This window comes from Misgurnus anguillicaudatus, chromosome 6 (assembly GCF_027580225.2).
Source record: "Misgurnus anguillicaudatus chromosome 6, ASM2758022v2, whole genome shotgun sequence".
Classification (NCBI taxonomy): Eukaryota; Metazoa; Chordata; class Actinopteri; order Cypriniformes; family Cobitidae; genus Misgurnus; species Misgurnus anguillicaudatus.
In genome coordinates, this window is record NC_073342.2 from 11,854,263 (window position 1) to 11,870,088 (window position 15,826).

Below are 15,826 nucleotides of genomic sequence, written 5' to 3' on the forward strand. Positions count from 1 at the left end.
AGGCCCACCTGCTGACTGAAACATACGTGTCGCTTTAATAATTTTATAAAATAAAATAAAAATACTTTTATAACTTTTGATATCTATATACATATATTTTTTTGGCCAAAAATCTGCGTCTTTATAAAAGTTTCTGTAATAAATTGTATCAACGGATTTGTGTTGCGCTGCTAAACATAGTCGCAAGATGTCACTATTAACCAGACAAACGCAAGGTTTGCAACTTTGAAGCGTTTGTTTCGAAAACTACCCAAACATTAAACTACTCACAACTGAGTAAAAAACATTAGAGGAAATATGTTATAGAAAAAAAAGAAATAGATATAGAAAACAAACCTCCATCTTATAATTTAAATATATTGCTTAACGTAAAGACTAATGTTACATTGATACAAACATGATGAACATACTAATGGAAACATGCTACTGATATTCTTTATTTAGGCTACATGTAAGTATAAGTCTCTTCTATTTCATTTTGGAGTAAATTCATATTGTTATTATCATTAGTATTTATTGTAAGACAATTTTACACGGCATCAACTGAAATGTTTTGTTATTTAAGCTAACACTCACATCTATGTTAACACATCTTTAGCATCTAGCCACACGATGCATAAAAACCAATATGGCCATTTTAGCACAATATTCATTATTGAGGTACACAGACAAATACGTAAATTATAACATACAGTATAGATATAGCTATATATGCTATTAAAACATGTACAACATCAGGCACAACAAAACAAAACCTAAATAATCTAAATATGATTATGTTTAGATACTCAACAGATAAAGACAATAAGCAACATAACAAATGTGATGAAATGTAACATTGGAAAATAGGCCAGTTGTGATCAATAACAGGGGAGGTGAGATTGAAAACAACCAAGTAACTAAAAATGGTTTAAAAATTTTCTTTGTAGAAGTGAAAGCCAAAATGTTCACACTGTGCCTTTATGGCTTTGGCCAGAGCAGGAGCTCCACAGTAAAACACATGAACCTTTCCTTTCTTTTCCTCAGAAACCTTCTGAAACACCTGCAGATGGACAGAACATCTTTAGTTTGTTGTCCTAAAATCTGATAAATTATACCTTATACATTGTATTATATCCACAAGGACTAAGTGTCAGATTCTTCAAACACAAAAACTCATCCTTATAATAATGCTTATTATATTATATTAACCTACAGCTACAGTATATAGTGTAGTATTGTAATACCTTTGCCCAGTCCGGTCTGCCAGGCTGTGTTCGTGTGCGAAGTCCTGTGATTGAATCTCTCTTTTCTTTCTTGGCCAGCAGATCCAGAGCCATCTGCAGACCAATGGCCTTCATGTCATTCTTACTGAGGGCTGATGTCATGTACATATGCATCTCCAAAAACCGCCCTGAAAACATCAAAATGTGTCAACTCTACAAGTTTGGCCAAAGATCTGTGTTTAATTTCTGGCCTGGCCCATCTCTTTGTCCTACCCTCTGGTTCTTCATCGGCCTGGTCCATCTCCAGCTTGGTCAAGAGACTCACAAACCACTCAAAGGATTTCTGATCTCGGTTGATCCAGATGAAGTCCACCTGAAAGAAAACAAAACAAGGTTCTTTGAAGTCACGATGCAATCAAAAGTAGAGTTTTGTGGCTTTGTGGCTTAATGTCTGGTTGCTTTGAAGTCATATATATTTACAGTATATATTTAAACCACGGGTCTGTTGAATGTTGTATTCTGATTGGTTGAGAAATGTTCCATGGGTATGCATTATTTTTTGATAAATGCACACCTAACTTTTCAAATGTCTTAAAAATAGGCACCAGAGCAATGTTTTTGGTAACCGTGGTATAAGCAGAATAATTGACTCCGGACCTTTGAATTTTTTTAGAAAATAATGCACACCCGCGGCATAACCACATTGGCTGTGCATTATTATCTTATAATTCAATTGCCTATCGTCAATTATTCTTTACATAGGTTGATACATATGCAATTTTTTATCCAATTAAATGTATGTAATTGTAAACATCTTGTTCATAATCTTTTTCTTCCTCTAGGATGAAAACTCCTGATTGCTCTAAAAACAACTGTCATTGGTTAACATAGCAGAAACTTAAGGTAAGGATTGTTGGTTATTTCAATCGAAAGACAAAGCTTTTTTACATTTCATAGACAGCCTACCTACACTGTAAAAAAAATCCTTGTTGCACTTAAACTTAAACTTGAATTTACAGTTCATTTCAACTTTGTTGACTACTGAGAAGTTGCTATATATTATAAAAAAATAAAGCTTTCTTTTTATAATTTTTATTATTTGTAATTTCAAGTTGATTAAACTTAAACAAATTAGCGTCGCACACCTGAAGTCAATAGGTGCGTAGGATAAGACGACAAAAAGTCTCAAAATTACAAAGAACAATTCCCGCACACTACTGATCTTCATCAGGCAACTCAGTTGCCTGATGAAGATCAGTTGATCGAAACGTTGCAACGCAACTGTCATTAAATACTTTTTTTCAGCAAGCAGATAGTGTGCGGGAATTGTTCTTTGTAAAGTTGATTAAACTTAAAAATGTACCTGCAACAAAGCACTGTAAAAAAGATTTGTTGGTTTGAGTTTTTGAGTTTATTCAACTTAAAAAAAAAATAGTTGACTCCAAAAACGTTTACAAATTGTTGCCTTAACTTATATATATATATATATATATATATATATATATATATATATATATATATTTTTTTTTTTTTTTACAGTGTAATAAACCTGTTTACACCTAAACCAATTTGGGTTTGTACTTACCTTTCTCAGCTTCATTTCATTGTCTTTAATAGTTTCACACCAAGAGTAGTTGCAGTTGGGGCAGTTTTGCTTTCTCATACGATACCTGCCAACAAAATAGGGGGAAATATGCTGAAAATATAAAAGGTCCTCTTTATTATTACATTATTAAATATAATTTATAACTATTATTATTATTTCAACATAAATGGGTATGAATTGTGTATGAAAGAAGGAGTTGCATGTGTGGCTCACCGGCACATGATGCTCTGTAAAATAGATGCAAATGGAGTAATGCCGATTCCAGCTCCAATGAGCACTGCATGCTCGGATGTAAAGATCTGACGTGTAGGGGTGCCAAAGGGTCCATCCACATAGCACTGTCATTGCAAAACTGTGTCATTTTGTAAAAATATTTATGGTCAAGTCACTGCCATTAGAGCTGTTAATGCAATGCTTACCTTAATGTTACAAAATCTGTGGTTTTCACTTAATTTTGCTGAGAGCTGTGAGATAACAGAGTATAAGTTGTCATAATTTGTCATAATGGTTGTTGAGGACACTAAAATATGTTATATCAGCTATCTAACTCAGAAAACTAACCTCTCTGGTACCCGGACAGGCGTCTCCGAGTTCCACCTGAGCCGCTGGGTCCTCAACGGGCTTTTGAGAACCTGGGTGGGTTCCACTTGTTCTGTACAGGGTCAGTTCAACAGAATCATCTTTATTAGACGCCACTGTCCCATTGTAGCAGATTGTAGACTAAGAGGTGGGGAAAAAGTGTAAAGATGCATTGCAATATTACCAAAAAATGTTGGAGAGTGTGCAAAAAAATCAATCACTCTTGATGTGATTTGAAACACCCACTTATTGAGAATTACATTAATGAAAGAGATCAGTAATGAACTCAGTGAGAGTATAATGGAAAAAAGCCAAGACCTGTGCTCTTCTCTGGTGCCGTCTGTTCCTCAGGCTGGCCGTGAGCCTTTTGTTGCTCATGGTTTGGCTTTCTGACTGTCTAAAATACTCATACAGGCGATTTGTCCACTGACCCATGGAACGAATGTGCAGCCACAAAATATCTGTTTAATATGGAAAATAGAGCAGAGGAGAGTTTCCTCATTCAGTTTTGTTACATTACGTATGTGTATTTGGCAGGCACTTTCATCCAAAGCGACTTACAGTGCATTACAATATGATCGAACCCATGCCATTTCGTGCAATGCTCTACCTACTGAGCTATAGGAACTTGTTTTACCTTGCTGCTTTAGGTTTGTTTTACCTTGCTGCTCCGGGGCACTGCTGATAGTAAACGGATGCCACTCATACTTGGCAATGACAGGGATGTTTATATACACGTAATCTCCAGATTTAAAGTGAAAGGATGGTGGTCTCTTGATAACCAAATGTGTTACCTTAAAAGCACAGTTAAGAAACAGGTGTTAGATGTGGTTTGCATGCATACTGTAGTGTGCGTAGTGTTTACTATAAAGTATATAGGGTAGTGTGCAGCATGCATGTGCATTGTGTTGTGTGTACTCTTTATACACTTACCTAAAGGATTATTAGGAACACCTGTTCAATTTTTCATTCATGCAATTATCTAATCAACCAATCACATTGGAGTTGCTTCAATGCATTTAGGGGTGTGGTCCTGGTCAGGACAATCTCCTGAATTCCAAACTGAATGTCAGAATGGAAAAGAAAGGTGATTTAAGCAATTTTGAGTGTGGCATGGTTGTTGGTGACGGACGGGCCGGTCTGAGTATTTCACAATCTGCTCAGTTACTGGGATTTTCACGCACAACCATTTCTAGGGTTTACAAAGAATGGTGTGAAAAGGGAAAAACATCCAGTATGCGTCAGTCCTGTGGGCGAAAATGCCTTGTTGATGCTAGAGGTCAGAGGGGAATGGGCCGACTGATTCAAGCTGATAGAAGAGCAACTTTGACTGAAATAACCACTCGTTACAACCGAGGTATGCAGCAAAGCATTTGTGAAGCCACAACACGCATTACCTTGAGGTGGATGGGCTACAACAGCAGAAGACCCCACCGGGTACCACCCATCTCCACTACAAATAGGAAAAAGAGGCTACAATTTGCATGAGCTCACCAAAATTGGACAGTTGAAGACTGGAAAAATGTTGCCTGGTCTGATGAGTCTCGATTTCTGTTGAGACATTCAGATGGTAGAGTCAGAATTTGGTGTAAACAGAATGAGAACATGGATCCATCATGCCTTGTTATCACTGTGCAGGCTGGTGGTGATGGTGGAATGGTGTGGGCGGTGTTTTCTTGGCACACTTAAGGCCCTTTAGTGCCAATTGGGCATTGTTTAAATGCCATGGCCTACCTGAGCATTGTTTCTGACCATGTCCATCTTTTTATGACCACCATGTACCCATCCTCTGATGGCTACTTCCAGCAGGATAATGCACCATGTCACAAAGCTCAAATAATTTCAAATTAGTTTCTTGAACATGACAATGAGTTCACTTTACTAAAATGGCCCCCACAGACACCAGATCTCAACCCAATAGAGCATCTTTGGGATGTGGTGGAACGGGAGCTTCATGCCCTGGATGTGCATCCCACAAATCTCCATCAACTGCAAGATGCTATCCTATCAATATGGGCCAACATTTCTAAAGAATGCTTTCAGCACCTTGTTGAATCATTCCCACGTAAAATTAAGGCAGTTCTGAAGGCAAAAGGGGGTCAACACAGTATTAGTATGGTGTTCCTAATAATCCTTTAGGTGAGTGTACAAGGTGTGCACTTTCTATTTAGGGCAGTGCTCATAGTACAGTATGCACTGTACTGTCTATATAGGGCAATATGCAGAAGGCATGTGCATAGTGTGTTCTTTTAATATACGGTAGTGTGCAGCACGCATGTGCATAGTGTGTTCCCTCTATATAGGGTAGTGTGCAAGATGCATGTGCATAGTGTGTTCTCGATATACAGACTAGGGTATTATGCAGCACGTGGGTGCATAGTGTGTTCTCTCAATATAGGGTAGTGTGCAGAATGGATGTGAAAATTTTGTATTTTTTAAACAGGGTAGTGGGCAGCATACATACGACTAGTGTATTCTCTAAATATAGGGTAGTGTGCAAGATGCATATGCATAGTGTGTTCTCTCTATATAGGGTTGTGTGCAGCTCTACAGGTTATGTATAAACTTATGTATAATGTATCTTATACATTAACTCATACGGCACCTTTGAGGGCAGCAAGTTGACTTCAACTATATACAGCCCTCCCATTCGGGAAACAGCTATCCCGACCAGCTTCTCAATGAGGAACACCACACCAGGTACCACAAACCACTTCCAAAAATTGGCACAGTGAACAATCAATAGGGCTAAAACCCAGATATAAGAAAGATGAGACCAGTAGAAGACCTAAACAGAATCATATGAGAACATGATCTGTTAAAGTGTTTAAAACCTTCCAGTTAAAAAACCTATCCATACAAATAACCAGCGACACCCATCACCTCAAAATGGCCGCTCCGTCTGACAAATGTACTGGAACACACCACCATCAAACAGATGAGAACCTGCAGAACCACGCCAGTAATGGAGGCGGTTCCATTAATCCAGCCGATACCGGGACGAATGGTAAGCAGATACTCCCAAAGCTGGTACGTTCCATCCTTCCTAGACATACGTGCTACGGTTGAAGACAGCATTTAAATTCCACACATTTCAAATTTTACATTTATCATCACATTTTAATACAGCTTACCAAAATTCATCACGTGAGCTACTGTGTGCACAGTGCCGAAGATCAGGATGGCATAGCCCACGATCTGATGCAGAAGAATGTTCTGGTCAATAGGAAGCAACCTCACTACCCAAGTCGCACGCAGCCAGGTCAGACAGCGTCTCAGCATGAGCACCTGTAGGTTAAGTGGAGACGAAACTAAGAACCGATGTCACAGTAATATCTCTCTCTGTCAAACGTGAAGCCAAACTCACCACAACAAAAGTGCAGTTGAGGTTTAGACACTGGCCACAACCCCTCGCCAACATGTACCAGGACCCTCCGTATGAATTCTTCATTATGGCAATGATGAAGAGGAGAACATTGAGGAGGGCATATAGGCAGAGGAAGAGTAACTTACGGCTGTTGTTGTGCCAGTACGCTCGTGTCAGGTAGCGAGGAGTTTTACTTTTCTTCTCTTCCAGATCCGGAGGTTTCAGCCAGTTGGCAGCACTGGGAAAATAATACACATTCATATGACTTCATATTCAATGAAAGAAGCGGACCCTGATTTGTTTCAAGAACAAAGTGGATATAGTTCATGATCCATGACCATTTGCTTACCAAGCCCTGATGTTTATCCACTATCATTAATAATACAAGAGGCTCTGTAATGTATGCGAGTGTGCACCTGATAGTGAGGTTCTCCATAACTTCAGGGAAGCTCTCCAGCTCCGCCTTTAACTCCTCAAATGTTATAGAGCCACTATTGTCTTTATCGGCAGATTCAAAAAGAGCCAGCGTCAGGTCGTCCAGCTTCTCCTCGGGAAGAGAGATGGCACTCTCGCTCAGGCAGGACTTGAGAACCGTTTTCAACTCATCTGGATCTATTGAACCGCTTCCTATAAGTAGATCACCCCGAAAGAAAGAGGAAGCACATTGAATTTTAGTTTTGATGTTTTAATGCAGCATAACTTGTTAAGCGTTCCTATCAACCAATCGCAGTCTCACCATCCACATCGTAGACCTGGAAAAGGAAACGTAGTTTGTCTGTCTCACTGCCGTGGATCAGAAGATCCAAAGCTTTGAGAAGTTCATCCAGACTGATGGAGCCGCTTCCATCGGAATCGAATAGGGCGAAAAACCTCTCGGCGAAAAACGACTGCAACAGGTTACAAAATTTTTTTTCACTTGATGTGCACAGAGGTTATAAAGTTTATAAAGATCACTCAGCACTGACCTCTTTGACTTTGAGAGCCGTTTTAAACTCATCCAGGTCGATTTCTTTGTCGTCCCCTGCGATATTCTCGAACTGCTCGGTGACCCATTCCAGCCAGCGTGTGTCTTCATCCAGACTCATGTCTATTCTCCGACAACACACACACTGTATTAACCGTTTAACATACATGACTCAAGTCTATTCTTCAAATGTGGTCTTCTTTAGTAGGTTTAAGGTGGTTTTAATAAACAGCTTCAATGGTGTGGTTAGAAAAAATCTTTTAATGATTAATATTTATCTGTGACCCAGATGATGTAAACACATTTGCTCTTGAAAATCATTAAAAAGTGGTCATATTTAAGGGGACATTTCACAAGACTTTTTAAAGATGTAAAATAAATCTTTGGTGTCTCTAGAGTATGTATGTGAAGTTTTAGCTCAAAATACCTCATAGATCATTTTTATATCATGTTAAAATTGCCACATTGTAGGTGTGAGCAAAAATGTGGCGTTTTTTGGCGTGTCCTTTAACATGCAAATGAGCTGATCTCTGCACTAAATGAAAGTGCCATGGTTGGATAGTGCAGATTAAGGGGCGGTATTATCCCCTTCTGACATCACAAGGGGAGCCAAATTTCAATCACCTATTTTTTCACATGCTTGTAGAGAATGGTTTACCAAAACTAAGTTACTGAGTTGATCTTTTACACATTTTCTAGGTCAATATAAGCACTGGTTACCCAATTATAGCACTTAAACATGAAAAAAAGTCATTTAATGATATGTCCCCTTTAAACAATTAACTGACTAGTGGAAAGAAACCTACCTACCAACCAACCTATAAATACCTTGTACCCTTTCAAAATTAACATCTGTAGAGTTCATATTAGTACTTGAAAGGGACATATTGGTACCAAATGTATATCTGTACCTCTATGGTACATATTAGGACCTTTTTAAAGAGGATTGCCCCGGTGACAGCTTGGGACCAATTGTTTTACTTTTTTTGACAGTGTTTCTGTCTATCAAGCTTAATTTGTGCTTTCATTGGATTACAATTACAAGTTTTCTTAGTCGCTTTGGAGCATTTGGATCATAAATGAACAGGGTTCCCACAGGCTGTTGAAATCCTTGAAAGTTTATGAATCTGGGGAAAAAAATTCAAGGCTCTGGGAAGTTTTTGAAAATACATAGATACAGGTCATTGAAAGTGCTTATTTAATGCAAGAAGTTTTCTGGAATAGGTCCATATTATTCCCTGTGTAGTGTAGGATAATATCATACAAATTCTAGACTTTTTAAGCGTGCTAAACTGTTCGCTTTAAATGCTTATATCTTCTGTACGCGAATGTTGATTCATACCAAAATGCTTTTTTGCATAGTTGTGTTTGACACACGAAAACGTCTCGGGTTACATATGTAACTGTTGTTCCCTGAGAAGGGAATGAGATGCTGCGTTTCCCTTGCCATACTTCTTGCGTCCCTGTAACGCTGTCTTTGGCAATATTTCAGATAGTGATATACTTCCTGGCTCTCACGTCACCATGTCTTTGGCGTTACCCCTGGAGGCGTCCCCAAAGTGTCACTGCAGTGATGCAGCGCGAGTTCCCTCGAAAGGGAACTGTAACAGTGTATCTTAAAAGGTAACACGATGTCCTTGCTCTCACTTGAAATGTGTCCTCACATTTAGTCCTTGAATTTGAGGTTATTGGACCTGGAAAGTCCTTGAAAGGTACTTGAATTTGAAGTTAACTAAGATGTGGGAACCCTGAATTAATTTATTTAATCTCCACATCATCAAGTCAGTTGTGCACAACATAAAAGCAAATTCTCATTGTTTTGGACAAACTGCAATCATGCAGTTGATACCACAATTAATTAATACCACAATGTGTAAAACATTTTTACAGAAAAAAGTAACGGTGTAAATGTGAATTCTTTTCAATCTCTTGCAATCAATATTTCAAATACATGAATGAGTTCATACTGTTGAAACTGAAAAAGTGCAGCCATGTTCGTTTACAATCATCATTATCAAAACTGTGGCCATAAAGTTCATCAGAAAATACTGTCACCTATAACTGTGTATTGTTGTCAACTAAACATTTTGACTGTCTTGTTTATTAAGACACAAGGACTTTTTGATATGGCTGACATGTTCATAGGCATAAAAAATTATTTTAAGGGATAAACTAAGGATTACAGGCTTTTGCAGGAAATCCATGATGTTGAGGAGTTTAAATTGTTCTGAGAAATGCACGCATTATTTAGGTAATTTTAAGAATGATTCGAGAAATGCTCCAAAGCGACAGAGAAAAACTGTAAACAAACACATCCACATAACCAGACATTTTATATCTTATCTGTACTGAAACACATAAAAATTAGTACATTTTATTTTGTTTTTGCCATCTCTTAACAACCTGTGTATATAGAGCTACAACGTTTACCCAATTTTGTATTTCAAGAAAGTGAAAGACATTACCTTTGGGTGTAAAAATCTCAGTCGGTGTCTTTTAAATATATTCCTTTTCTGCTGAAATGTTTTCACAAACCAAACTATAATATGTCGACAGATGATATAGCAAAATGTTTTCTTATATCTCAAGATGCGGTACAGCTAGTCTAGTTAATTATCTCATAGAGGATAGAAGAGAGAGAAAGAGAGGCTGGGCTGTATTGTTATGAATATTCACTATCTAGTACACACAGCAGCTGCCTCTGACATCCCTACCCCTGCTGTTCAGCCCTCGGTACTACCCATACGACACTTACATACTACACACAAATCTTGTTTATTGCGACTTTAATCATATAATACAAACTAAAGAAATTTGTTTGTTTAGCTCAACTGGTAAAGCATGGCACCTGCATACCCAGAAATAGGTTTCATGTCATGATTAAATGTACTTTAAACACATGCATTTATTTGCATGAAAGCATCTAAAGATAAAAAATCCTTCAGAAAAGTTCAACATTTTTAATGTGTTTGCCAGCCAGATGCGAAAACAAATACAGCAACCTGTTAAAACATCTTCCAGTGGAACGACAGATTGATTTGTATGTTTCAACATAAAAATAAAAATATTTTAATATGCATCTCTGTCAGCTACCTGTAACTTCTGCCATTCTTGTAATGAAAAACAAAAGACTGATATTAAAAGATATTTATTCATTAGCATTTAAAACAACTTTGACACAGATGCTGCATATGGACCAACAAAATGCCAACTAGTTTTACTATAAATTATGCAGATTTTTATAATATAAGACAGAATGTACAGGGATGCTGTCTGTCACTCCAGTCTGACCCGTTTCCTTGGTGATGGGGGCGGGTCCAGAGCGAAGGCGGTGGGGGAAGAGGGGCGGGACTCTGGGATGACTTCCATGCAATATTTCTCGATGTATGGCTCGGCAATATTCCAAACCTGACAGACAAAACAATTACAGATAAGAGATGCACTGCAAACCATTTAATGCATATTAAAAATCATTTTTAAGGTATTGATTCTTTGTTCACTGCACAAATAGCGCAAGACGATTTACACTACACTACATTTACACGATACTAACGGCTGTCTTAGCAAGCACGACCGATAGGAAACTGGGAAACTTGCCTTTTGGTCAACAAGAAGTCGATGTACAGCTTCAATATCTGGAGCCATGAATCTGTCTTTCATCCAGGGCCTGGGGTTTAGAGATAGATAGATGAAAGAAAGAGTTTTGTCATTTATTAACCAAGAAGTTCAATATTTTAGGAGTTTAGTGTATCACAGGTCGACCTACTTGACTGTAGTGCGCACAAGATCGTAGACTTTCTCCAATGGGGTTGTTGTACGCAGTGGACGTAGGAATTCGATACCCTGACAGGCTGCTAACAGCTCGATTGCCAGCACTGTAGAAAAGAAAACCCAAATAAACTTAGACATTACATAAGTATTTGTAATCCAAAGTGATTTACAGTGCACTATATGTTAGAAGTATGCTTGTTATGCTACTTTTATTGCATTATAAATTAAATCAGTAGTAATATTGCAATCTGTCATAATGCTTTGTGCACATTATGTTTCCTTAACTAGGGGGCGCCATAACAGTATCAGTTTAGCTAAATTAAACAACAAAAATGTTATTGGGTGTATGGGAGATTGATATCAGGTTCTGGACCTTGTTCGACATGCTCCACCACTCTGAGTGCTTTGCGGGCGGCCCAGCCTCCCATGGACACGTGGTCTTCAGTGGCCGCGCTAGTCGAAAGGGAGTCAATAGAGGAGGGGTGGCAAAGTACTTTGTTCTCTGAAACTGCAGGGTTAAATGCATCTGTGTTTTAGTTAATGGTCAACATGACTCAGAACAGGATTGAGTACAGTAGTCAAAATGTAATGAATTTTCCTTTCAGGATAAACGGTCGAGTGCGTTCGCGATGCTAACCGAGAGCCGCGGCGGTGCAATGGGCGATCATGAAGCCAGAGTTCAGGCCTCCTTCGTTCACCAGGAACGCAGGCAGTTCGCTGAGCGACGGATTGCAAAGACGTTCGATGCGCCGCTCGCTGATGGAAGCCAACTCGTGTACCCCGATCGCCAAATAATCCAGAGCCTAGAAATGGAGAATAGGGATCATAATGGTGTTATAGATTATAACCGCTACTGTTTTTGTTGAATAAATACCTTTGCTGGATATTCTCCGTGGAAATTTCCACCAGATATTGTTTCTCCTCTTTCTGCAAACACCATCTAAGTTGTAGTCAAGGCCAAAAGGTACAAAGCAGTTTCTTTCGGTATGCATGGTCACCAAAGGACTTCCTCAGCAAAGCAGAGTCATCAAAAAATACTGTCCATGCTGGTTCACCACCTTAATAAGCATCAAGCCAGTGCTAACCAGCAAGAATATGGTATTCTTAAAGTGATACTCCAGCTAAATATCAAATTTACCCCATGATTTACTCACTCTCAAGACATCCGAAATACACATGTCCATCACCGTCCAGACAAACACATATTTTTCTTACAAAATCGCATCGATTACCCGCAGAAGACCTTTATTAACCGATTGGAGCCATGTGGATTACTTCTGTAAAGGATGAATGTACTTTTTTAGGGTTTAAAGTCTGAAGTTGTTCCGTGATCCCTGTTTTCTACCAGTATGAAGCTTGGAAGAGCGAGGACATTTACTAAAATAACTCCAAATGTGTTCGTCTGAAAGTTGATGGACATGTGTATCTCGGATTGCTTGAGGATGAGTAAATCATAGGAGGTGGCGGCCGGTGACTTCTTTTTCTAGGGCGCTCGATGCGAATTCCTCACAACAGTGAATGTAGCCCGTCATATTTCAAAATATGTGTTCTGTGCTTTGAGAGATCCTGTGTGCATCACGTGTCTTGTCAAAATAAGTGCCTACTGCAGACGTCTAAAGGGTTTATGATAAAAGAGACGCTCGCGTTTGCCAGATACTCACATGATCTCATGTGTAATTAAAGTTTACGGTTAAGGGAGTGTCTTGTGTGTATTTTGTGAACGTTAGTGTCTCTTTTATCATAAACGGAATATCATTAAGAATACCATTTTCATGGACGGCATTTTTTTTTACGACCCTGGTTCACTGAGACAGTCCTTCTGGCATCCCATGGTGAGTATCCCTTTAATAGTGCAGTCACTGAAGTCTCATTTTATACATGCTTAACTGTAAAGTGGTAAGATACAGTAGATTTAGGTGTTAAAAGGATACAGGATTGTCTGTGGCACTGTTTATTTCAGTATTAATGATTTTCTTGACAAAGTCTATTGTGTCATTCGCAATTCCATGGACCTGTCAAATTAGAAGCAAAACCGAATTAAAATGTGTTCAAATATCTATATCTAATATAGTTTCACTACTTTCAGAAATAAAAGGCCAAAATATAGTCTCAAGCTGTATAGGGCAGTACCTTTTAAAAAGATCCTAATATAATGTAACATTTAGGTACAGATGTGTACACCTTACACACCGATCAGCCATAACATTATGGCCGCGTGCCTAATATTGTGTAGGTCCCCAAAGGCAGCCCTGACCCGTCCAGGCACGGACTCCACTAGACCTTTCTATCAGAACCAGCATTCACTTTTTCAGCAATTTCAGCTCTTCTGTTGGATCAACTTTGAGGACAAACAAGTTGATGTGTTAGAAGCAGGAAAAATGGGCAAGCGTTAGGATCTGAGTCACTTTGACAGGGGCCAAATTGTGATGGCTAGACGACTGGGTCAGACCATCTTCAAAACTGCAGCTCTTGTGGGGTGTTTCCTGTCTGCAGTGGTCCAAGGAAGGGAAAGCGGTGAACCGACGACAGGGTCATTGGCGGCCAAGGCTCATTGATGCATGTGGCAAGGAAAGGCTGGCAAGCTATACTTGAGCTGAAATTGCTGAAAAAGTGAATGCTGGTTTTGATAGAAAGGTCTAGTGGAGTCCATGCCTCGACAGGTCATGGCTGTTTTGGTGGCAAAAGGGGGACCTACACAATAATAGGCAGGTGGTCATAATGTTTTGCACCTTTAAGGTACTAATATGAACTATTTAGGTGCACTTTAACGTGTACCGCCATTTTTTACCATTTTTCTGACAGTGTACGGTACCTGTGGACAACAGCGCATGGTGTAGGCATCTTGAACCCTGTCACAAAACCGATGGCTTTCTGCAAAGATTAAAAGAACAAATGTAGTTGTCACTGAATGATTAAACAGACTTTAGTGAAGTTTATGAACACCGTGTTCACCTGCTATTTCAGACGGGTGATGATCAGAATCCAGAAGAGAACGAAACCGCAAAGCCACTTCATTCTGTCCTGGATGAGGACGGAGTTTATGGATATCTGCAGAAAAGTTGCATAAAGTTTTAGTCTAATAAAACCATGAAAAGGAAGAATCATGTCATTAAGCTACATACTAAGGCTTCAGTGATATATAAATGTATGATTTGTCTATATTACAATGTTTACAGTTGAAAAATGTCAAAATACACCTGGTCATATCCAGCACATCAATACAATGTTGACATAGGAGCTACTGTTTGTTTTTCCTCACCGCTATCAAAGGCTTTTGTGGTCCCCTTCAGAACCTCTAGGGTCAGGGCAGCAATGATGTCAGCCTGGCGGGCGATGGCCTCAGCCCTCTCCACGGCCTCTGCACCCAATGAAGTGATCATCTGGGTCCCATTGATTAATGCTAAACCCTGTAAATCGTATTAAACTCCGTAATAAACTCCGATTAGTGATTTAACAAACTATTAATCCAACTCTCCGACCCTAGCAACCACCTGAAGTACTCGAGCATTTATCTAAACCCTTCAAAGCATTTTAAAACATTCACAACTCATCTTGCAAAACTATTTGACTCAAATTTGTACCCTACGATTTTAAGAGTTGGGTTCTGTTAGATATCATTAACTATGGCCGAAAGGGGTCAAGAACAAGTTTCAGACCTACATAACAGCTCTAAGTCAACAAAAGGAGATAAACATGTTGACAGCGGGGGGATTAACCGTACCTCCTTTGGCTTCAGAGATATGGGTTTCAGACCATGTGCTTCCAAGACCTGTTCCAATACAAAGGTCAAACGAGGAGTAAATAAGTTCATGTAAGGGTCTGATCAACAACAAAGCAAAGGCGACAGAAGATGCTTACATATTTGGCATCTGCCCAGCCGCTTTTGGGCGACCACATCTTTCCTTCACCCATCAGACCGAGGGCGAGATGAGAAAGGGGGGCGAGATCTCCACTCGCACCTACCGTGCCCTTCTCTGGGACGTAGGACAAACAGGAAGCTGGGAAGAAAAATGAAATATTATTAAAATGACTATGCAAATTTCAAACATAAGGGTCTCTGTTCAAACAGACTTCATGCTAATAGTATTTTAATAAAGCTTATGTTTCATGTGGTGCTTTTGAGCTGTGCAAAAGAAACCTCACAATAATCCCTTTTGATAGCCAGTGCAGAAATGATGAATATACCATTGAATGCCTGTATCATGTTGTGAAGGGTCTCCAATGAAACACCACTGTGACCTTTAGCCAAAACATTGATTCTTAGGGCGAGAAGCATTCTAGTCCTTTCTGGACTCAAAGGGCTTCCCAGACCTACAGTCACATTAACAATAACA

At 39.1% G+C, this 15,826-nt stretch overlaps 2 protein-coding genes and 1 long non-coding RNA gene across 7 annotated transcripts in view; 1 reads left to right on the plus strand and 2 right to left on the minus strand.

Moving 5' to 3' along the window:
* LOC129433852 (uncharacterized) lies at positions 1–12,229 on the plus strand. Of its 2 annotated transcripts, none has more exons than XR_012370003.1 (4): positions 1–451; positions 1,305–1,598; positions 2,048–2,108; positions 12,098–12,229. It is a non-coding gene; the product is annotated as an uncharacterized lncRNA (long non-coding RNA). The 2 variants fall into 2 exon arrangements; XR_012370002.1 differs by having other exon boundaries at positions 1,308–1,598.
* Positions 418–10,705, minus strand: nox5 (NADPH oxidase, EF-hand calcium binding domain 5). Of its 3 annotated transcripts, XM_055192548.2 has the most exons (17): positions 10,187–10,705; positions 7,723–7,844; positions 7,494–7,644; positions 7,174–7,384; positions 6,758–6,995; positions 6,525–6,678; positions 6,274–6,449; positions 5,996–6,178; positions 4,028–4,184; positions 3,709–3,851; positions 3,373–3,531; positions 3,231–3,275; positions 3,025–3,149; positions 2,791–2,875; positions 1,479–1,578; positions 1,227–1,393; positions 418–1,042 (listed from the first exon to the last, which is right to left on the minus strand). In XM_055192548.2, exons 2-17 carry the CDS (start codon positions 7,840–7,842, stop codon positions 911–913), a joined length of 2,346 nt encoding a protein of 781 aa, XP_055048523.2. In that variant the 5' UTR covers positions 7,843–7,844; positions 10,187–10,705; the 3' UTR covers positions 418–910. The 3 variants fall into 3 exon arrangements, with proteins under 3 accessions (XP_055048523.2, XP_055048522.2, XP_055048521.2); XM_055192547.2 differs by lacking the exon at positions 10,187–10,705 and having other exon boundaries at positions 4,052–4,184; positions 7,723–7,910; XM_055192546.2 differs by lacking the exon at positions 10,187–10,705 and having other exon boundaries at positions 7,723–7,910.
* Positions 10,854–15,826, minus strand: part of hal (histidine ammonia-lyase) — a 16,251-nt gene continuing 11,278 nt past the window's right edge. For both annotated transcript variants that reach the window (XM_055192550.2, XM_055192549.2), the window contains exons 8-20: positions 15,678–15,803; positions 15,351–15,490; positions 15,214–15,261; positions 14,752–14,899; positions 14,445–14,540; positions 14,305–14,363; positions 13,424–13,504; positions 12,367–12,432; positions 12,130–12,295; positions 11,866–12,000; positions 11,488–11,596; positions 11,319–11,388; positions 10,854–11,129 (exon numbers count right to left, since the gene is read on the minus strand). In XM_055192550.2, the coding sequence (XP_055048525.1) occupies positions 10,998–11,129; positions 11,319–11,388; positions 11,488–11,596; positions 11,866–12,000; positions 12,130–12,295; positions 12,367–12,432; positions 13,424–13,504; positions 14,305–14,363; positions 14,445–14,540; positions 14,752–14,899; positions 15,214–15,261; positions 15,351–15,490; positions 15,678–15,803 (1,376 nt within the window). In that variant the 3' untranslated portion in view covers positions 10,854–10,997. The remainder of the gene's footprint in view (positions 11,130–11,318; positions 11,389–11,487; positions 11,597–11,865; positions 12,001–12,129; positions 12,296–12,366; positions 12,433–13,423; positions 13,505–14,304; positions 14,364–14,444; positions 14,541–14,751; positions 14,900–15,213; positions 15,262–15,350; positions 15,491–15,677; positions 15,804–15,826) is intronic.